At 38.4% G+C, this 24,064-nt stretch overlaps 1 protein-coding gene across 6 annotated transcripts in view; it reads right to left on the bottom strand.

Annotated features, from left to right (window-relative positions):
* C2CD6 (C2 calcium dependent domain containing 6) overlaps nucleotides 1-24,064 on the bottom strand; it is a 186,049-nt gene that overhangs the window by 20,945 nt on the left and 141,040 nt on the right. For all 6 annotated transcript variants that reach the window (XM_043577483.1, XM_043577482.1, XM_043577485.1 and 3 more), the window contains one exon: nucleotides 9,980-10,038. In XM_043577483.1, coding sequence (XP_043433418.1) covers nucleotides 9,980-10,038 — 59 coding nt within the window. The remainder of the gene's footprint in view (nucleotides 1-9,979; nucleotides 10,039-24,064) is intronic.

Consider the following 24,064-nt stretch of genomic DNA (forward strand, 5'->3'; position numbering starts at 1 on the left):
GAGAACACCTAGTTTAAACTCACCACATTCTGGGCAAGGACCAAACACTGTCCACTGCAAGCAAGGAGAACCTCCACAGATGACCAGCCTAAAGGATACAGCAGCCAAAACGCAACAGCAGAGCGCACACAGTACACATTAGAGACACTCCCTAATGCATCAGGCCCTGGAAACCACATGGCCACTTCTCATACAGCTATTACTCTCTGGTGCAGAAAATATAACTGGCATTTCTAACACAGAGAAAAAGGCAGAGCCTTAGACAAAACCAAGACAGAGGAATTCATCCCAAATGAAAGAACAAGATAAGGTCACAGCCAGAGATCCAAGAGAAAAAGACATAACTAACTAACATGATTGATGGAGAATTTAAAGCACCAATCATAAGGTTACTCACTGGGCTTGACAAAAGGATGAAAGACATCAGGGAGACCCTTATCACAGAGATAAAAGTTTTGAAAGAATCAGAAACAAAGAATTTAATAACTGAGATTGGAAAAAGGTTTCAGGCAATGAAAAGCAGGCTGGAATCAGCAGAAAAATGAATTGGTGATATAGAAGGCAAAATAATGTGAAACAATGAAGCTGAACAAAAGAGAGAAGGAAGAATTATAGAACATGAGAATAGACTTAGAGCACTCAATGACTCCATCAAACATTAAAACATTTGTATCATAGGAGTACCAAAAGAATAAAAGAGAGAAAAGGAAGCAAAAGCCTTATTTGAGGAAATAACTCAAAACTTCCCTAATCTGGAGTAGCAAACAGACATCCAAATCCAGGAGGCAGAGAGAACTCCATCAAAATCGACAAAAACAGGCCAATATCAAGACATGTTGTAGTTAAATTTGCAAAATATAATGGTAGAGAAAAAAATCCTAAAAGCAGCAAGAAAAAAGAAATTCCTAACCTACAAGGGAAGACCCATAAGGCTAGCTGCAGATCTCTCCACAGTACCTTACAGGCTTGAAGGGAATGGCACAGTATATTCAAAAGTATATTCAAAGTATATTCAAAGCTCAGAGCCTGGAGCCTGTTTCTGATTCTGTGTCTCCCTCCCTCTTTGCTCCTCCCCTACCTGTGCTCCATCTCTCTCTGTCCCTCAAAAATATATAAACATTAAAGACAATGGGTAGAAGGCATGAATAAACATTTTTCCAAAGACGACATACAGACGGCCAACAGACACATGAAAAGATGCTCAACATCACTCATCATCAGGGAAATACAAATCAAAACTACAATGGGATACTACTTGACACCTATAAGATATTTGAATTACTATTTTTGGATTATTTGGGTAAATACATAGTATTTACTTTATTGAATCTTTACCATATTGAGTCTTCCAATCCCTGAACATGGTATGTTCCACCATTTATTTAGACCTTCGATTCTTTCTGTCAACATTTTGTAATTTTTATCATACAGATTGTTTACATGTTTTGTTCAATTTGTAAGTATGTCATTTTCTTTGGAGTTATTGTAAATGTTGTTTTTTAAATTTTTGTTTCCACATTTTCATTGTTAGTATATAGAAATGCTACTTATTTTTTCATTTTGAATTTGTATCCTCCAACCTTACAGATCTCACTTATTATTTCTCATATTGTGTTATTGTTGTTGTTTTTAGACTCTATTTTATACACAATCATTCCATCTGAAAATATAGTTTTATTTCTTTTTTTCTTTTTAAAAAAAAATTTTTTTAACGTTTATTTACCTTTGGGACAGAGAGAGACAGAGCATGAACGGGGGAGGGGCAGAGAGAGAGGGAGACACAGAATCAGAAACAGGCTCCAGGCTCCGAGCCATCAGCCCAGAGCCCGACGCGGGGCTCGAACTCACGGAGTGCGAGATCGTGACCTGGCTGAAGTCGGACGCTTAACCGACTGCGCCACCCAGGCGCCCCAGTTTTATTTCTTTTTTTCTAATTTATGTGACTTTTATTTCCTTTTCTTTTTTGCTACAATGGATAAAATTTCTAGTACTATATTAAAAAAGAGCATATATCATTGCCTTATTCCTTATCTTTGAAGAAGAGCATTCAGGCATTCACCATTGAGTTAATGTAAACTAGATTTTTGCAGATGCACTTTATCAAGTTGACAAAGTTACCTTATAATAGTTTGTTGAGAGTTATGTCATGATTGTATGTTGAATCTTGTGAAAAAATCTTTGTGTCAACTGATACCATATTTTTCTCCTTTAGTCTGTTGATATGGTGAATTACATGACTGATTTTCAAATGTTGAACATGTCTTGCACATCTGGATATGATGAATTACATGGGCTCATTTTCAAACGTGGAACCAGTGTTGCATGGCATATAATTTTTTTTTATACTTGCTGTATAAGTGTGCTAATATTCTGTTGAGGATTTATGCATCTAAATTCATGAGCAATACTGTTTGTAGTTTTTTCTTCCTTCCTTCCCTCCCTCTTTTTTCTTTTCCCTTTCCTTTCCTCTTTCCTTCTTTATCCCTTTTTTCTTCCCCCTTCCCTTTTCTTTTCTTTTTTCTTCCTTCCTTCCCCCTTCCCTTTTCTCTATTTCCTCCCTTCCTTTCCTCCTTTCCTTCCTTCCCCCTTCCTCTTCCTTCCTTCCTTTTTCTTTCTTTCTTTCTTTCTTTCTTTCTTTCTTTCTTTCTTTCTTTCTTCTTTTCCTTCCTTCCTTCCTTCCTTCCTTGTCTTTATCTGGTTTAGGTAATAGCTACATAAAATTAGTTGGGAAGTACTATTTAATCTTCTGTTTTTTGAAATAGATTGGGTAAAATTAGTGTTAATTCTTTCTTGACTGCTTGGTAAAACCTCCAGTGAAACCATCTGTGCCTGGACACTTCTTTTCCAGGAGCTTTTAATTACCAATTCAATTTTTTTTTAATGGCTGTAAGACTATTTAGGCTGATTAATTCATCTTAATTGACATGGATAGTGTGTGGTTTTCCAGGACTTGGTCCACTTCTTCTAAGTTGTCAAATATATGAGCCTAAATTTCTGGGCAGCATTTCCTTATTATCTGTTTAATTCTACAATGATATACTCTATTTCATTCCTGATGTTGGTGATTTGCATCTTTTCTCTTTTTATTTTTGCCATTCTTATTAGAGGTTTATTCATTTTGTTGATTTTGAAGAGTCACCTTCATTTGTTTCACTGATTTTCTCTATTATTTTCTAGTTTTCAAATTCATTAATATTTGCTCTTATCTTTATTATTTCCTTCGTCCTCCTTGCTTTGGGTTTAGTTTGCCCTTCTTTCTCTAAGCTCTTGAGATGAGAGCTTAGATTATTTATTTGACAGTCTTCATCTTCCAGTGTATGCATCTAGTGCTATACATTCCTCTCAATGGCTGTGTTAACTATGTCTTATCAGTTTTGATATGTTATATTTTCCTTTGTACTCAGTTCTATGTATTTTTTATTCCATTTGAGATTTCTTTTACCTGAAGATTATACAGAAGTGTGTTGTTTAATTTATAAGCATTTGGAGGCTTTTCTGTTGTCTTTCTGTTGTTGATTTCTAGTTTGATTCCATGCTATGTAAATGACCCAAAGATGGCTTCTATATACTTCCACCCACCAGGTTGTTTACCTCTTCAAAACAGGCTGAGACCCATTAGCTCAAAAGCCTGCCAGCGCCAAACTAAAATTTGTGTACATCCAATTGTTTTAAAAATAACCCAAATAGGGGTTCCTGGGCCGCTTAGTCAGTTAAGCATCTAAATCTTGATTTCAGCTTAGGTCATGATCTCATGGTTCATGGGATCAAGCCCCATGTCACTCTCTGCCCTGATAGCATGGAGCCTACTTGGGATTCTCTCTCTCCTCTCTCCCTCCTCCTCCCCCTACATGTGCTCTCTCAAAATAAACATTTAAAAATAAAATAATAAAAATAACCCAAATTAGCTATTTAAAGCCCACCTGCTTTGCATACCACATGAAACTGTGCCTAACATATGCTAGCCATAGATAAGATAAACCCTGGGTATATAAAGACCTCTAGTCCCTGCTGCCCTTTAGACTTCTCTGACCCTGAGACTCCCTGCTGAGTGAAATGACCTAGATATGTAACCACCTCTCCAATAACCCTGTCACCCAGGAATTTCCATGCTATGTGGAAGTGGTGGCCTCTGTTCTATAGCCTCTGGATGGTCTCATGCTGTGAGGGACTTCCCCCCACATTCAAACCTATTAAAGTGTCACTCAAATAAGGCATGTGTGTGCTAAAGCCATGTTATGGTCATCTTTTTCCTTGATCAGCCCCCACGTTCCTTCAGCCCTCTATATTCCAATGTGGTCAGAGAATAAAAGTTCATATGGTTTCAATTATATTAAATTTGCTGTAGTTGATTTTATGATCCATGATGTGGTCCATAAAATCTAAATGTTGCATGAGCACTTGAAAACAATGTGTATTCTGTTGTTGGGCAGAGTGCCAGGTCTTGTTGGCTTTTTTTGTTCAGGTCTTTTACTAGCTGATTTTTTTCTGTCTAGTAATTATAAATTACTGAGACTGGGCTGTTCACATACCCAATTAACTATGGATTTTATTTCCTCTTTCAGCTTTATCAAATTTTGTCTCATATATTTTTAGGCCCTGTTACTTTAGGGTTACTATGTCTTCCTGGTGGACTGATACTTTTATTTTTATATAGCATCCTTTTTTGTCTTTAGTAATTTTCTAATGTCTATCTAGTTTATCCAATATTAATACAGCCATTGCTGTTTTTTATGATTAATGTTTGCATGTCATATCTTTTCCCATTCTTTTGCTTTTGTTAAAAACAAATATGTAAGTTTTATGTTATTTCCTATACAATACATAATGTTGGGTCACGTTTTTTATTCACACTGCCAACTCTTTTTTTTTTTTTCCAACGTTTATTTATTTTTGGGACAGAGAGAGACAGAGCATGAACGGGGGAGGGGCAGAGAGAGAGAGGGAGACACAGAATCGGAAACAGGCTCCAGTCTCTGAGCCATCAGTCCAGAGCCTGACGCGGGGCTCGAACTCACAGACCAGGAGATCGTGACCTGGCTGAAGTCGGACTTAACCGACTGAGCCACCCAGGCGCCCCACTGCCAACTCTTTTAAATAGTGTATTTAGACCACTTATATTTGAAGTAATTACTGACATATTTGGGCTTAAGTCTGCCATTTTATTATTTATTTGTTTTCTGTTTGTTTCCTCTATTTCTCATTCCTCTGTTTCTCTTTTTCATTGTTTTTTTTTTGTGGGTTAATATTTCTTAGAATCCCACATTGATTTATTTATGCTGTTTTTGAGTATATTGCTTTTTATAGTTTCATTAGTTGTGGTATTATATTTACATAACATCACAATTTACTGCTATTGATATTTTACCTCTTCAAGTGAAGTATAGAAATCTTACTCCTGTTTAGGCCCCTTCACTTTGAGAATATTATTGTCTTAATTATTTCCTCTACTTACAACGTGCATCAAGTAGATGGTGTTATAATCTTTGCTTTGACCATAACATCTTAAAACTCATGAGAAGCAGGATAGTCTGTAATATTTGCCCACTCTTATGTTCTTTTAATTCTGAAGTTCCAAGCCTTCTCTATTTTCTTTCTTTCCTTTTTTCATTTCTTTTTCTTTTCTTCCTTCCTTCCTAGAGACTTTCCTTTAGCCATTCATTAAGGATCTGTTTGCTACCAACAAGTTCTCTTTGTTTTCCTTTATCTAAGAATGTCTTTATTTCTCTGTCACTTCTGAAGGATATTTTTCCCAGGTGTAGAATTGCCTGTTCTTCTCTTTCAGTACTTGAAAAAATGTTGTGCCACCTCTTTCTGATCTCCATAACTTTAGATGAGAAAATCACTGTCATTCAAATAGATATTCCCCTGTAGATAATGCATTGTTTCTCTATGACTGCTTTCAAGGTGTTTTTTTTTCTTTAAGTTTTCAAATTTGCAATGATGATGTGACCTGGTGTAGATTTCTTAGGATTTATCCTCTTTGAGACTTGCTCAGCTTCTTGAATCTATTAGGTTTATGTCTTCCACCAAATTTGAGAAGTTTTCAGTCATTATCTCCTTTAAATACTCTTGCTCTTTCATTTTTCTTCTTCTCCTCTCCCCCTCCTCCTCCACTTCCTCCTCCCTTTTTTCCTCCTTCTCCCTCTCTCCCTGTCCCTCTCCCCTCTCCAATCCTTCTGGAACTCCAATAATATGAATGTTAACTCTTTTGCTATTGATCAAGAGGTCCCTAAAACTCTGTTAATTTTTTTCAGTTTGTTTTCTTTCTATTGCTTAGACTGTGTAAATTCTGTTGGTATTTTCTTAAATTCACTGCTTCTATCCTCTGTCATCTCCAATCTACTATTAAGCCCTTTAAGTGAGATTATTATTTTGGTTAGCCTTTTTCAGTTCTATACTTTCCATTGATCTTTTCTACAACCTCTATGTCTGTGCTGATAATTTTTGTTTCAAGAGAACTTCTGATTGCTTGGTGAAGCATTTTTATGGTGATTGCTTAAACTCCTTGTCAGTTATTTTAACATGATTCATCTTGGTGTTTGCATCTTTTGATTATCTTTTCTCATTTATGTTGTGATTTTCCTGGTTCCTGGTATGAAAAATGATGTTCAAGTATATCCTGGATACATAGGATCTTATATTATGAGACCCTGGATTCTTTAAAAATGTATTTTTAAGTTTATTTATTTTGAGAGAGAGAGAAATCGAGCAGGGGAGGGGCAAGGAAAAGGAGAGAGAGAATCCCAAGCAAGTTCTGCACTGTCAGCACAGAGCCTGATGTGGGGCTCAAACTCATGAAACCGTGAGATCATGACTTGAGCAGAAATCAAGAGTTGTATGCTTAACTGACTGAGCCACCCAGGTGCCCCCCAGAAAAATTTTTAGCAGGAAGTCACCCTGTTGGGATGTAGCATGGGGCCAGCCAGGTGGATGTGCATGTTCAGCTTCCTACCAGGTATCCCTGACACCACCCAGCACAAGTGGGGCAATGACTCATACTGTCTTATTGAAGACAAATAGAATGAACATTGAGCATCCTCCCTGGCTCTGATAACACCTTCTCAATGAAAGTGAGGCAGCCACTTGAACCACATTTTACCTCCAATGAGGGTGTTTACCTCCAATGTGGGTGTAATATCATCTCTCCACTAAGCCCCCTGACACCAGGGATTGGGGAAGGAGAAACAGAGTGCCAAGTAGCCTGTCTCCCCACTGCTTAGTTTTGCCTCATTGATGTCAGGTGGGGATGGAGGCTCAATTCCCTACTGGATCCTACTGACATAGGGGGCAAGGGAAAAACTAGTGCTAGCCAAGACTCCATTACACAGCCTCATTAAATTTTGTTGCTACTAAGTGTGGATGGAGGTTCAGTTGGCTATTGGACCCAACTGATACCATCCTGGTGGTAGAATCAGAGTATTGGTTACTTTCACAAGCCAGGGGATGAGAAGATCAGCTTCTAGCTTAGCCCCACCAACACTATCCTATCAAGGGATATTGGAGTATTGCCTTGTTCTGCTGGGTGGAGATAGCAGAACAGCTGCCTGCTCAGTCCTATTTCCACCTAATGGGGAAACCACAGTGTGCCACCTGTTTACCAGGGGTAAGGGTGGAGTATGAGATAAAAGATCAACTTCCTACTTGTATCCACTGAAACCATGTGCTGGGAGAGGAGTGTAATTTTTTCATTGGAGTTTGGCTGGAGTAGGGCAGGCACTGCTAAAACAGTTTACTGCTGTTAGCCTACCCCTTTCTGGGTTTCTTGGTTAGAGGGAACAGGCTTTCCTTGGAGCTTTAGTCTGTGCCTATTGGCAGCTTCTAGTTGCAGGCTTCTGCAGTATCCTGTTGAGAATATATTAGGAACAAATAAGGAAACTTAGAAAACTCACACCATGTCCTCAGATCCCCAGGAAGCCTACCTCCTTCTTTCTTTGTTTCAGAGATTTCTTATGCTTGTTTGTTAAAGGTATATATATTTTTAGTTGTGATGGGAAGAATCTAGGAGGAATGGGGTTATTCCATCTTGTCCAAACTGAAGTCTCTTCATTTTAATATAAAGCTTTTGAATGTTTGTAGGTTCCTTTAGCACTACTATTTAATTTCTCAATGCTTTTATAGTAACACTTTTTTTTACTTTATTTTTAATTTTTTTATTTTTTAGAATATTTTTTAATGTTTATTTATTTTTGAGAGAGAGAGAAACAGAGTGCAAGCAGAGTGAGGGGCAGAGAGAGGGAGACACAGAATAGAAGCAGGCTCCAGGGTCCAAGCTGTCAGCACAGAGCCTGATGCAGGCTCAAACTCATGGACCATGAGATCATGCCCTGAGCTGAAGTCGGATGCTTAACCAACTGAGCCACCCAAGCACCCCTATTTTTTTTTTTTTACTTTAAACAGTAGTATTACCAGATTATAGATTTGTGAAGATAATCTGGGATGTCCTTACCCTAGGACTTACAGGATAATCTCATCTTGATTCCTACTTTAATGGTATAAATGAAGGCTGTTCTTTCTCCTCCACCATGCCTCTTCCTAATGCCATGATAATTCTTTTTCCTTTATCCTTTATCTTTTTTTATACAGTGATGAGCTTTTGCATATAAATTATGTAAATATTGTGTGTATGTGTTTGTGTTTCTAACAGAGAAATTACAGGGTTTTAGCTGAGTTGAATATACCAGTCCCCACATGGGCCTTGACTGCCTCCAATCTAGAGTCTTGGGAAGTTGTGGCATGCAGTTCTTCACATCCACATGTGGCCTTTGGCCTTGGCTGCAAGTGATCTAGAGGGGATCAGGAGTATAGGATATCTGGGAATAAAAACTATAGAGTGTCATTTGCCTAACACTACCAATACTTTTAGGGGGCTGTCACAAAGCAGTTGGTAGAAAGAAACTATTAGTGGTAACAGCAAAAAGACAAAATCTATGTGGCAGACAAAATATAACATCTATTGGGTGACTACTTTGTACTACTGTGCCAGGTGCCAGAAGATAAAAAGATAAGTAAGATAAATACCTTACTCCAATGTAGAAAAGACTATGGTCAAATATTGTATAAAAGATAGGATATTGCTTTGGCGGTAATATGCTAAATCACCTAAAGTGCCATAGCTAATATGTAGTCAGGCTCAATCTGAAGCTAGTTGTCAAATCACCTTTAACTGTCAATGCTACTTTGCCTATGCCTGCTGTACTTTGTAAACTTATCTCACTTAGAACAATTATGTTACTGTATATATAATGGTTTACTCCAAATGAGTCTTTCTGCTACCTCACTATAAGGTCTTTTAAGTTCAAAATACTCATATACCAAATCCTACTATCTATAAAAAATATTAGTAGGGGGTTCCAATGTCTTGGATTATGGAGTCAGTTAGTCATTAAAAATTACAAGGAAAAGCACTTTGATTTTTTCTCCTTGTGAGAGATGATTCTTACCTACTGAGTGTAAAATAGGAAGTAGACCAAAATTTTATTTCTCTTCTCACCTTCCATGTCAGTATTTCTTTCTTGCCTGGTTGTCCTAAGTCACACACCCCTGTTTCATTTCTGCAATACTTACTGCTATTTTCAAGACGCAGAAGAGGAATCCATTATAATTAATTTCAAGTATTAATGGACAAAAGAGATGAGAATGGCTTCTTTAAAACTATTCATATCAAAACAGATGGGCAGAGGTGGTCTATGCTTCCCTAGTGCTATTGTGAGTTGCCCACTAAGCAATAGATATATGGGGGGAAGCAGAAGTAAAGAATTCAGAAGTGTAGCCTGCTAAAGTTAATGTTGTTTATGGTGCTTTATAATAATTTATAGATTTTTATATGATAAATATATAGGATAAATATATAATAAATTTTATTTATAACAGATTCATAATAATGCATATGCTTGCTTGATGACAGAATAATATCAGTAAATATTAATTCAAAACAATGTAAAATATTAATGATTTTTAAATGATCTATCAATCTACTTACCGATTTGCCCTTTTTATTTGAATTTTTTTGTCCATGGAACTTATCTTGCATTAACCTATCTGAAAAAGAATTAAGAAAAAGATTATATAAATAAGTTAGCACTTGTGGCATTTGACAAACACGATCTATAGGCATGTCTCTAACTAATGATGGTGCAGCATAGCAATTAAGAGCACAGGTTCTGGGACCAGACTGCTTGGACTCAAACAGTCTCTGTAAATAACCATCTAACTTTGGACAAGTTATTTTGGCTCTCTCTGTCTCAATTTCCTCCATCTGTCAAAAGATAAAGATCCCCTGCCATAAGGCATGTGATTTTAAGGGCTAAAGCATCTAACACTGGTCTGGAACATAATAAGCACAAAAAGAATGCAACTTTTGTTGTTTTTGTTACTACTACTCCCTTTGCTCTGACTCCTGATGTACTGTAACCTTGGGTCTGTCACCTAATAAGTCCAATTACTATTTTCAATAGTATTGTTAAAATGCATGCATTAAGTTATTAAAATTAAATGTCACAATGGTCTATATTTTTATGTCTTTTAGTCAGATGACAGTAAATATTTGTATGGAGTACTCCTATTTTTCTGGTTCCTAATGCTAGTTCAAAAAATAAAAACTAAATTACGAACAAACAAAACCTCATCATTGCACTCTACGTGGTTCTGAATGTTTTTTGTGGGTGTTAAATTTTATGCACATTATTCAAAGTTGTGTTTGACTGGATATTTAAAAGATTGCTTTTACTCATCCTTCTTGGAATCTCATTTTAGCATATCCTCTAGGAGTCATTTGGGTAATCTTCCATTATAAATTTACTATACATACCCAAATCTATAAAGCTGTGTAAACAATCTACATCCTAGATACTTTTCATTAATAATTCTGTATTTCCTCAATAATTCATGACCCTAGGAGGAATCTCATGAAATAAACTAAAATAATTTATAAAGTATAGAATGGAACAATTATAGTCTTTAATTATTGGTAGTCCTAGGCTGAGATAAATGTGCATAAATATATACATTTATATAAGGGAGTGAGAGGTATCAATGAAAGTAGTTCCAAAGTAATGGAGCTAGGCAAATCCTCTAAATTTTTTACAAATAATAATAAATCAAGGAATTCAACAACAGTGAATCAACTCTAAGTATACTGCATTTATTTATTTTTATAAAAGCAAAACTAACTTATGCTTTTTTTTCAAGTTTTTATTTAAATTCCAGTTAGTAAACATACATGGTAGTATTAGTTTCAAGTGTAAAATTTAATGATTCATTACTTACATACGACACCCAGTGCTCATCACTATTAGTGCCTTCCTTAACCCATCACCCATTTAACCTAGACTCCCACCCACCTCCCCTCCAGTAATCCTCAACTGTTCTCTACAGTTAAGAGTCTGTTTCCTGGTTTGCCTTTTTTTTTCCCTTCACATTTTCATCTGTTTTGGTCCTTAAATTCCACATGTGATTGTAATCATTTGGTATTGGTCTTTCTCTAACAGTTCACTTAGCATGATACATTCTAGTTCCATCCATGTTGTTGTAAATGGCAAGATTTCATTCTTTTTGATCACCAAGTAATATTCTGTGTGTATGTGTGTGTGCATGTGTGTGTGTGTGTGTGTGTGTGTGTGTGTATGGACATGGGCTCTTTCCATAGTTTGGTTATTGTTGTTAATGCCGCTACAAACATTGTGGTTCATGTGTCCATTCAAATCAGTATTTTTTATTTCTTTGGGTAAATACATAGTGGTGCCATTGCTGGACTGTAGGATAGTCCTATTTTTAACTTTTTGAGGAACCTCCATACTGGTTTCCAGAGGGGCTGCACCAGTTTTCATTCCCACCAATAGTGTAAGAGGATTCCCCTTTATATACATCCTTCCCAACACCTGTTGTTTCTTGCATTGTTCATTTTAGCCATTCTGATAGGTATCAGGTGGTATCTCATTGTACTTTTGATTTGTATTTCCCTGATGATGAGTGATGTTGAGCATCTTTGCACGTGTCTGTTGGCCATCTGGATGTCTTCTTTGGGAAAATGTTTATTTATGCCTTCTACCCATTTTTTTAATGTTTATTTTTGAGAGAGAGAGAGCACAGGTGGGGGAGGAACAGAAAGAGAGGGAGACACAGAATCAGAGCTATCAGCACAAAGCCCAGCATGGGGCTCGAACCTACGAACGGTGAGATCATGACCTGACCCAAAGTCAGATGTTTAACCAACGGAGCCACTCGGGTGCCTCTCTTTCACCCATTTTTAATTGGATCATTTGGTTTTGGGGTGTTGGGTTGTATAAGTTCTTTATATATTTTGGATACTAACCTTTTATCAGATATGGAATTTGCAAATATCTTCTCCCATTCCATAGGGTGCCTTTCAGTTTTTTTGATTGTTTCCTTCACTGTGCAGAAGGTTTTTATTTTGATGAAGTCCTAATAGTTCATTTTTGCTTTTGTTTCCCTTGCCTCAGGAGACATATCTAGTAAGAAGCCGCTACAGCTGATGTCAAAGAAGTTACTCCCTCTGTTATCTAGGATTTTAATGGTTTTCTGTCTCATATTTAGGTTTTTAATCCATTTAGAATTCATTTTTGTGTGTGGTGGTAAAAAAGTGATCCAGTTTCATTCTTTTGCATGTTGCTGTCCAGTTTTCCCAACACCATCCATTGCAGAGACTATCTTTTTCCCATTGGATATTCTTTCTTGCTTTGTTGAAAACTAATTGACCATATAGTTGTGGGTTCATTTCTGGGTTTTCTATTCTGTTCTATTGATCTATGTGTCTGTTTTTGTGCCAGTACCATACTTACTGTCCTGGTGATTACAAGTTTGTAATATAACGTGAAGTCTGGAACTGTGATGTCTCCAGTTTTGCTTTTCTTTTTCAAGGTGGCTTTGGCTATTGGGGTCTTTCGTCATTCCATACAAATTTTAGGATTGTTTGTTCTAGCTCTGTGAAGAATGTTGGTGGTATTTTGATAGGGATTGCATTAAATGTGTAGATTGCTTTGGGTAGCAGGGACATTTTAACAATATTTGCTCTTCCAATCCAGGAGCATGGAGTGATTTTCCACTTGTTTGTGTCATCTTCAATTTCTTTCATCAGTGTTTTATAGTTTTCAGAGTACAGGTCTTTCACCTGTACTTTGGTTAGGTTTATTCTTAGGTATCTCATGGTTTTTGATGTAATTGTAAATGGGATTGATTCCTTGATTTCTCTTTCTGCTATTTCATTATTGGTGTATAGAAATGCAACAGATTTCTGTATGCTGATGTTGTATCCTGTGACTTTAGTGAATTTGTATATCAGTTCTAGCAACTTTTGGGGGGAGTTTTTGGGTTTTCTATGTAAAGCATCCTGTCATCTGCAAATAGTGAAAGTTTGACTTTGGATGCTGTTTTATTTCTTTTTGGTGTCTGCTGAGGCTAGGACTTCCAGCAGCTTGTTAAAAAAACAAACAAACAAAAAAAAACCATGGTGAGAATGGACATCCCTGTCTTCTTCCTGACCTTAGAGAAAAGTTCTCAGTTTTTCCCCATTGAGGATGATATTAGCTGTGGACTTTTCATACATGGACTTTATTATGTTGAGGTATGTTCCTTCTAAACCAACTTTGTTGAGGGTTTTTATCATGAATTGGATGTTGTACTTTGTCAAATGCTTTTTCTGTTTCTATTAAGAGGATTGTACGGTACTTACCCTTTTTTTTTATTGATGTGGTGTATCACATTAATTGATTTGCAAATATTTTTTTAAAGGTTTATTGGGGCTCCTGGGTGGCTCAGTCGGTTAAGCGGCCGACTTCGGCTCAGGTCACAATCTCGCGGTCCGTGAGTTCGAGCCCCGCGTTGGGCTCTGGGCTGATGGCTCGCAGCCTGGAGCCTGCTTCCGATTCTGTGTCTCCCTCTCTCTCTGCCCCTCCCCTGTTCATGCTCTGTCTCTCTCTGTCTCAAAAATAAATAAAACGTTAAAAAAATTTTTTAAAAAATAAAGGTTTATTTATTTTGATATTCAGAGAGATCAGGGGAGGTAAACAGGGAGAGGAAGAGAGAGGGAATCCCAAGCAGGCTCCACTGCTTGTACTGGAGAGCCCAATGAAGGGCTCAAACTCACGAATTGTGAGATCATGACCTGAGCCTAAATCAAGAGCTGGATGTTTGACTGAGCCACCCAGGTGCCCCTGATTTGTGAAAATTGAGCCACACTTTCAACCCGGGAATAAATCCCACTTGATCATGGTGAATGATTCTTTTAATGTACTGTTGAATCCGATTTGCTAGTACTTGCTTGAGAATTTTTGCATTCATGTTCACCAGGGATATTGGCCTGTAGTTCTCTTTTTTAGTGGGGTCTTTGTCTGAATTTGGTATCAGGGTATTGCTGGCCTCATAGAATGAATTAAGTTTTCCTTCCTTTTCTATTTCTTGGAATAGTTTGAGAAGAATGGATATTAACTATTTTTTAAAAAAAAAATTTTAACATTTTATTTATTTTTGAGACAGAGAGAGACAGAGCATGAACGGGGGAGGGGCAGAGAGAGGGAGACACAGAATCGGAAGCAGGCTCCAGGCTTCGAGCCATCAGCCCAGAGCCCGACGCGGGGCTTGAACTCACGGACTGCGAGATTGTGACCTGAGCTGAAGTCGGTCATTTAACCGACTGAGCCACCCAGGCGCCCCGGGTATTAACTCTTTAAATGTTTAGTAGAATTTGCCTGTGAAGACATCTATCCCTGGACTTTTATTTGTTGGGAGATTTTTGATTACTGATTCAACTTCATTGCTGGTTATTGATCTGTTCAAGTTTTCTATGTCTTCCTGTTTCAGTTTTGGTAGTTTATATGTTTCTAGGAATGTATCCATTTCTTCTAGATTGTCCAATTTGTTGGCATATAAACTTCCATTACATACTTTTATAATTGTATTTCTGTGTTGTTGGTTGTTATTTCTCCTCTCTGCTTTCTGATTTTATTTGGGTCCTTTCTCTTTTCTCTTTGATGAGTCCAGCCAGGGGGTTATCAGTTTTATTAATTTTTTCAATGAACCAGCTCCTGGTTTCATTGATCTGTTCTATTGTTTTGTTTTTATTTTTTATATCTTTTATTTCTACCCCAATCTTTATCATTTCCTTCCTTCTGCTGGGTTTAGGCTTCATTTATTGTTCTTTTTCTAGCTCCTTTAGGTGAAAGGTTAGGTTGTTTGAGATTTTTCTTGCTTGAGGTAGATTTGTATTGCTGTATAGCTCCCTCTTAGGATCAATTTGCTGCATCCCAGAGATTTTGGACCGTTGTGTTTTCATTTTCATTTGTTTCCATTATTTTTAATTTCTTCTTTGATTTCCTCATTGATTCATTGATTCTTTAGTAGCAAGTTCTTTAACCTCCATGTATTTTTGGTCTTTCAAATTTTTTCTTCTGGTTGACTTCAAGTTTCATAGCGTCGTGGTGAGAAAAGTGGCATGGTATGATCTCAGTCTTGTATTTGTTGAGGCCTGATTTGCAACCTAGTAAGTGATATATTCCGGAGAATGTCCCATGTGCACCTGAAAAGAATGTGTATTCTGCTGCTTTAGGATAGAATGTTCTGGTCCAGTGTGTCATTCAAAGCCATTGTTTCCTTGTTGATTTTCTGTTTAGATGATCTGTCCATTGATGTAAGTGGGGTATTAAAGTCCCTTACTATTACTGTATTATTAACAATAAGCTCCTTTATGTTTGTTATGAATTGTTTTATTTTTATTTTTACAAAATGTTTATTTTGAGACAGAGAGAGGGAGAGGGACAAAGAGAGAGAGGCAGAGAGAGAGAGAATCTCAAGCAGGCTCCATGCTGTCAGTGCAGAGCATGATGTGGGACCCAATCTCACAAACTATAAGCTCACAACCTGAGCTGAAATCAAGAGTCAGACACTTAAGCGACTCAACCACCCAGGCATCCCATGAATTTTATATATTTGGGTGTTCCCATTTTGGGTGCATAAACATTTATGATTGTTATATATTCTTGGTCGATAGACCCCTTTATTATGATATAGTACTCTTCTTCATCTCTTGTTACACTCTTTGTTTTAAAGTCTAGTTTGATATAGATATCAATGAATATTAATATCTCTAGCTTATTGCTACTCTGGCTTTCTTTTGATATCCATTTGCATGATAAATGTTTCTTCATCCCTCATTTTCAACCTGCAGGTGTCTTTAGGTCTAAAATGAGTCTCTGATAGGCAGCATATTGATAGGCCCTATTGTTTTTTTATCCATTCTGACACCCTATGTCTTATGATTGGAGTGTTTAGTCCATTTACATTCAGAGTAATTACTGATAGATATGTATTTAGTGCCATTTTATTACTTGGCTTTGTTGTTGTTTCTGGAGATTTTCTCTTATTCTTTCTTGTCTTTGTCACTTTTGGTCCTTCCTTTCCACTCAAAAAGTCCCCTTTAATATTTCTTGTAGGGCTGGTTTAGTGGTCATGAACCCCTTTAGTTTTTGTTATCTGGGAAACTATCTCTCCTCCTATTCTGAATGATAGGCTTGTTGGACCGAATATACTTGGCTGCAGATTTTTCCCATTATGCACTTTGAATATACCATGCCACTCCCTTCAAGCTTGCCAAGGTACTGTGGAGAGATCTGCAGCTAGACTTATGGGTCTTCCCTTATAGGTTAGGGACGTCTTTTTTCTTGCTGCTTTTAGGATTTTTTCTTTATCACTATATGTTGCAAATTTAACTACAACATGTATTGGTATTGGCCTGCTTTTGTAGATCTTGATGGAGTTCTCTCTGCCTCCTGTATTTGGATGTCTCTTTGCTACTCCAGATTATGGCAGTTTTGAATGATTTTCTCAAATAAACCTTTTGCCTCCTTTTCTCTCTTTCTTTGGGACTCCTATGATACAAATGTTTTTGTTTGATAGAGTCATTGAATTCTCTAAGTCTATTCTCATGTTCCATAATTCTTCTTTCTTTTGTTCAGCTTCTTTTGTCCAGTATTCTATCTTCATTTTTTTTAAGTAGGCTTCACACTCAGTGTGGAGCCCAATGTGGGGCTTGAATTTATAACACGGAGATCAAGACTTGAACTGAGGTCAAGAGTTGGATGCTAAAAAGACTGAGCCACCCCTAGATGCCCATTATTCTATCTTCTATATCACATACTCCTCTGCTTCTTTCATCCTTGTTGTCATTATATCCAATCTGTTTCAAATCTCAGTCACTGCATTTCTCATTTTTGTCTGATTGGTTTTTTTCAATATATGAAATTTATTGTCAAATTGGTTTCCATACAACACCCAGTGCTCATCACAAAAGGTGCCCTCCTCAATACCCATCACCCACCCTCCCCTCCCTCCCACCCCCCATCAACCCTCAGTTTGTTCTCAGTTTTTAACAGTCTCTTATGCTTTGGCTCTCTCCCACTCTAACCTCTTTTTTTTTTTTCCTTCCCCTCCCCCATGGGTTTCTGTTAAGTTTCTCAGGATCCACATAAGAGTGAAAACATATGGTATCTTTCTCTGTATGGCTTATTTCACTTAGCATCACACTCTCCAGTTCCATCCATGTTGCTACAAAGGGCCATATTTCATTCTTTCTCATTGCCCTGTAGTACTCCATTGTGTATATAAACCACAATTTCTTTATCCATTCATCAGTTGAGGGACATTTAGGCTCTTTCCATCATTTGGCTATTGTTGAGAGTGCTGCTATAAACATTGGGGTACAAGTGCCCCTATGCATCAGTACTCCTGTATCCCTTGGGTAAATTCCTAGCAGTGCTATTGCTGGGTCATAGGGTAGGTCTATTTTTAATTTTCTGAGGAACCTCCACACTGTTTTCCAGAGTGGCTGCACCAACTTGCATTACCACCAACAGTGTAAGAGGGTTCCCGTTTCTCCACATCCTATCCGGCATCTATAGTCTCTTGATTTGTTCATTTTGGCCACTCTGACTGGCGTGAGGTGATATCTGAGTGTGGTTTTGGTTTGTATCTCCCTGATGACGAGCGACATTGAACATCTTTTCATGTGGCTGTTGGCCATCTGGATGTCTTCTTTAGAGAAGTGTCTATTCATGTTTTCTGCCCATTTCTTCACTGGGTTATTTGTTTTTCGGCTGTGGAGTTTGGTGAGCTCTTTATAGATTTTGGATACTAGCCCTTTGTCCGATATGTCATTTGCAAATATCTTTTCCCATTCCATTGGTTGCCTTTTAGTTTTGTTGATTGTTTCCTTTGCTGTGCAGAAGCTTTTTATCTTCATGAGGTCCCAGTAGTTCATTTTTGCTTTTAATTCCCTTGCCTTTGGGGATGTGTCGAGTAAGAGATTGCTACAGCTGAGGTTAGAGAGGTCTTTTCCTGCTTTTTCCTCTAGGGTTTTGATGGTTTCCTCTCTCACATTCAGGTCCTTTATCCATTTTGAGTTTATTTTTGTGAGTGGTGTGAGAAACTATCTAGTTTCATTCTTCTGCATGTTGCTGTCCAGTTCTCCCAGCACCATTTGTTAAAGAGACTGTCTTTTTTCCATTGGGTATTCTTTCCTGCTTTGTCAAAGATGAGTTGGCCATACTTTTGTGGGTCCAATTCTGGAGTCTCTATTCTATTCCATTGGTCTATGTGTCTGTTTTGTGCCAATACCATGCTGTCTTGATGATGACAGCTTTGTAGTAGAGGCTAAAGTCTGGGATTGTGATGCCTCCTGCTTTGGTCTTCTTCTTCAAAATTACTTTGGCTATTCAGGGCCTTTTGTGGTTCCATATGAATTTTAGGATTGCTTGTTCTAGTTTCGAGAAGAATGCTGGTGCAATTTTGATTGGGATTGCATTGAATGTGTAGATAGCTTTGGGTAGTATTGACATTTTAACAATATTTATTCTTCCAACCCATGGGCACGGAATGTTTTTTCATTTCTTTATATCTTCTTTAATTTCCTTCATAAGCTTTCTATAGTTTTCAGCATACAGATCTTTTACATCTTTGGTTAGATTTATCCCTAGGTATTTTATGCTTCTTGGTGCAATTGTGAATGGGATCAGTTTCTTTGTCTTTCTGTTGCTTCATTATTAGTGTATAAGAATGCAACTGATTTCTGTACATTGATTTTGTATCCTGAGACTTTCCTAAATTCATATATCAGTTCTAGCAGACTTTTGGTGGAGTCTATCAGATTTTCCATGTATAATATCATGTCATCTGCAAAAAGTGAAAGCTTAACTTCATCTTTGCCAAATTTGATGCCTTTGATTTCCTTTTGTTGTCTGATGGCTGATGCTAGCACTCCCAACACTATGTTAAACAACAGCGGTGAGAGTGGACATCCCTGTCATGTTCCTGATCTCAGGGAAAAAGCTCTCAGTTTTTCCCCATTGAGGATGATGTTAGCTGTGGGCTTATCATAAATGGCTTTTGTAATATTTAAGAATGTTCCTTCAATCCCAACTTTCTCAAGGGTTTTTATTAAGAAACGTTGCTGAATTTTGTCAAATACCTTTTCTGCATGGATTGAGAGGAACATATGGTTCTTATCTTTTCTTTTATTAATGTGATGTATCACGTTGATTGATTTGTGAGTGTTAAACCAGCCCTGCATCCCAGGAATGAATCCCACTTGATCATGGTGAATGATTCTTTTTATATACTGTTGAATTGATTTGCTAGTATCTTACTGAGAATTTTTGCATCCATATTCATCAGGGATGTTGGCCTGTAGTTCTCTTTTTTTACTGGGTCTCTGTGTGGCTTGGGAATTAAAGTAATACTGGCTTCATAGAATGAGTCTGGAAGTTTCCTTCCCTTTCTATTTCTTGGAACAGCTTGAGAAGGATAGGTATTATCTCTGCTTTAAACGTCTGGTAGAACTCCCCTGGGAAGCCATCTGGTCCTGGGCTCTTATTTGTTGGGAGATTTTTGATAACTGATTCAATTTCTTCACTGGTTATGGGTCTGTTCAAGTTTTCTATTTCTTCCTGTTTGAGTTTTGGAAGTGTGTGGGTGTTTAGGAATTTGTCCATTTTTTCCAGGTTGTCCAGTTTGTTGGCATATAATTTTTCATAGTATTCCCTGATAATTGCTTGTATTTCTGAGGGATTGGTTGTAATAATTCAATTTCATTCATGATTTTGTCTATTAGGGTCATTTCCCTTTTGTTTTTGAGAAGCCTGGCTAGAGATTTATCAATTTTGTTTATTGTTTTTAAAAAAACCAACTCTTGGTTTCGTTGATCTGATCTACAGTTCTTTTAGATTCTGTATTGTTTATTTCTGCTCTGATCTTTATTATTTCTCTTCTTCTGCTGGCTTTGGGGTGTCTTTGCTGTTTTGCTTCTATTTCCTTTAGGTGTACTGTTTGATATTATATTTGGGATTTTTCTTGTTTCTTGAGATAGGCCTGGATTGCAATGTATTTTCCTCTCAGGACTGCCTTTGCTGCATCCCAAAGCGTTTGGATTGTTGTATTTTCATTTTCGTTTGTTTCCATATATTTTTTAATTTCTTCTCTAATTGCCTGTTTGACCCATTCATTCCTAGTAGGGTGTTCTTTAACCTCATGCTTTTGGAGGTTTTCCAGACTTTTTCCTGTGGTTGATTTCAAGCTTCATAGCATTGTGGTCCGAAAGTATGCATGGTATGATCTCAATTCTTGTATACTTATGAATGGCTGTTTTGTGACCCAGTATGTGATCTATCTTGGAGAATGTTCCATGTGCACTCGAGAAGAAAGTATATTCTGTTGCTTTGGGATGCAGAGTTCTAAATATATCTGTCAAGTCCATCTGATCCAATGTCTCATTCAGGGCCCTTGTTTCTTTATTGACCGTGTGTCTAGATGATCTATCCGTTTCTGTAAGTGGAGTGTTAAAGTCCCCTGCAATTACCACATTCTTATCAATAAGGTTGCTTATGTTTGTAATTGTTTTATGTATTTGGGGGCTCCCATATTCGGCGCATAGACATTTATAATTGTTAGCTCTTCCTAATGGATAGACCCTGTAATTATTATATAATGCCCTTCTTCATCTCTTGTTACAGCCTTTAATTTAAAGTCTAGTTTGTCTGATATAAGTATGGCTACTCCAGCTTTCTTTTGACTTCCAGTAGCATGATAAATAGTTCTCCATCCCCTCACTTTCAACTGAAAGTGTCCTCAGGTCTAAAATGAGTCTCTTGCAGACAGCAAATAGATGGGTCTTGTTTTTTTATTCATTCTGATACCCTATGTCTTTTGGTTGGCGCATTTAGTCCATTTACATTCAGTGTTATTATAGAAAGATATGGGTTTAGAGTCATTGTGATGTCTGTAGGTTTCATGCTTGTAGCGATGCCTCTGGTACTTCGTCTCACAGGATCCCCCTTAGGATCTCTTGTAGGGTTGGTTTAGTGGTGATGAATTCCTTCAGTTTTTGTTTGTTTGGGAAGACCTTTATCTCTCCTTCTATTCTAAATGACAGACTTGCTGGATAAAGGATTCTCGGCTGCATATTTTTTTCTGTTCATCACATTGAAGATTTCCTGCCATCCTTTCTGGCCTGCCAAGTTTCAGTAGAGAGATCTGTCACGAGTCTTATAGGTCTCCCTTTATATGTTAGAGCACATTTATCCCTAGCTGCTTTCAGAATTTTCTCTTTATCCTTGTATTTTGCCAGTTTCACTATGATATGTTGTGCAGAAGATCGATTCAAGTTACGTCTGAAGGGAGTTCTCTGTGCCTCTTGGATTTCAATGCCTTTTTCCTTCCCCAGATCAGGGAAGTTCTCAGCTATGATTTCTTCATGTACACCTTCAGCACCTTTCCCTCTCTCTTCCTCCTCTGGGATACCAATTATGCGTAGATTATTTCTCTTTAGTGCATCACTTAGTTCTCTAATTTTCCCCTCATACTCCTGGATTTTTTGTCTTTTTCTCAGCTTCCTCTTTTTCCATAATTTTATCTTCTAGTTCACCTATTCTTTCCTCTGCGTCTTCAATCTGAGCTGTGGTTGTCTCCATTTTATTTTGCAGCTCATTTATAGTATTTCTTAGCCCCTCTGGCTGTTCCTTAGTCCCTTGATCTCTGTAGCAATAGATTCTCTACTGTTCTCTATACTGTTTTCAAGCCCATCGATTAATTTTATGACTATTATTCTAAATTCACTGTCTGTTATATTGTTTAAATCCTTTTTGATCAGTTCATTAGCTGTTGTTATTTCCTGGAGATTCTTTTGAGGGGAATTCTTCTGTTTCATCATTTTGGGTAGTCCCTGGAGTGGTGTGGAACTGCAGGGCACTTCCCCTGTGCTGTCTTGAATAACTTGCATTGGTGGGCAGGGCCGCAGTCAGACCTGCTGTCTGCCCCCAGCCCACCGCTGGGACACAGTCAGACTGGTGTGTGCCTTCTCTTCCCCTCTCCTAGGGGCGGGATTCACTGTGGGGTGGTGTGGCCCGTCTGGGCTACTTGCACACTGCCAGGCTTGTGGTTCTGGGGATCTGGTGTGTTAGCTGGGGTGGATCGGCAAGGTGCACAGGGGTGGGAGGGGCATGCTCAGCTCGTTTTTCCTTTGGTGATTTGCTTCATGAGGGGCCCTGCAGCATCAGGAGGGAGTCAGACCCACCGCCAGAGGGATGGATCCACAGAAACACAGCCTTGGGTGTTTGCGTGGTGCAATCAAGTTCCCTGGCAGGAACTGGTTCCCTTTGGGAATTTGACTGGGGGATGGGCGAGGGAGATGGCGCTGGCGAGCGCCTTTGTTCCCCGCCAAGCTGAGCTCTGTCGTCCGGGGCTCAACAACTCTCCCTCCTATTGTCCTCCAGCCTTCTCTCTCTCCGAGCAGACCTGTTAACTTATAACCTTCCAGATGTTAAGTCCCGCTTGCTGTCTGAACACACTCCGTCCGGCCCCTCTGCTTTTGCCAGCCAGACTTGGGGCCTCTGCTTGGCCCGTGGGCTGGCCCTCTGCCCCGGCTCCCTCCTGCCAGTCCGTGTAGCACACACCACCTCTCTACCCTGCCTACCCTCTTCTGTGGGCCTCTCACCTCTCATCTGTGCTTGGATCCAGAGAATCCATTCTGCTAGTCTTCTGGCAGTTTTCTGGGTTATTTAGGCATGTGTAGGTGGAATCTAAGTGATCAGCAGGATGCGGTGAGCCCAGCATCCTCCTAGGCCGCTATCTTCCAAGACCAGCTTCCTCTGTCTGATTGTTTTATTACTCTTATCTCTATGGCACGAGTCTTCCTGATGTTTTCTATGCTTTTCTCAAACCCAACAAGTATCTTTACAATTGTTTTAAATTCTCCATCAGGGATATCACCTATATCTGTTTCAATTATATCTCTGGTTCTTTCTTGTTCTTTCTTTGGAACGAATTCCTCCATCTTGGCGTTTTGTCTAAGTCTCTGTATTTTTCCATGTGGTAGAAAATCCAGTTTTGTTCCTGCCCCTTAGAGTAATGGCTTTATGAAGAAGAAGTCATATTGTGTCCAGGGCCTGGTGCTTCAGGTAGTGTCTGTGGTGTGTGCTTCATGCTCTCTTCTGCTGTGTTTTCGCTGCTCTATCCCACAGGTCATTCACCTGCAGAGGTTCTCCTTGCCTGCAGTGGGTAGTGTTTGGACCTTGGCTAGAGTATGATGAGTTTTAACTAGGTGTGCTCTGATCTGCTTGTTAAATGAGACCTGATGCTACTTCCATTATAACAGAAGACTAGCAGATCTGTATGGTTGGTAGACATGGTGCATGCAAGTGTTTCTTCTAGTCTTCTGGGGAAGGGGCCCACTGCACTGGTCCTTAGGGACACTTGCCCAAGGAAAGCAGTACCAACAGAGTGCAGGGGGGTGTGACTTGATGTAATCAGGTTATTCAGCCAGTCTTGGTGTGGTGCTGTTTACTGAAGTTGTTTTATGCCAAGGTGGGGAAGAGGGGAATGACACCAGCCAGATCCTTTGTCCCTAGAGTTGGAACATCGTTCTTGCTGTTCTCAGGGAAGTACTCCTAGAAGAGTGAATGATTCCCCCTCCCATGTCCCAGGTGTTTTTCGGATTGCTGTTTTCATGTTGTCATCACTGTGTTGCTTGTCTGCCTGGAGCATCACAGTACACTTTGGGCTCTATCTC

Source organism: Prionailurus bengalensis, chromosome C1, assembly GCF_016509475.1.
Source record: "Prionailurus bengalensis isolate Pbe53 chromosome C1, Fcat_Pben_1.1_paternal_pri, whole genome shotgun sequence".
NCBI lineage: Eukaryota > Metazoa > Chordata > Mammalia > Carnivora > Felidae > Prionailurus > Prionailurus bengalensis.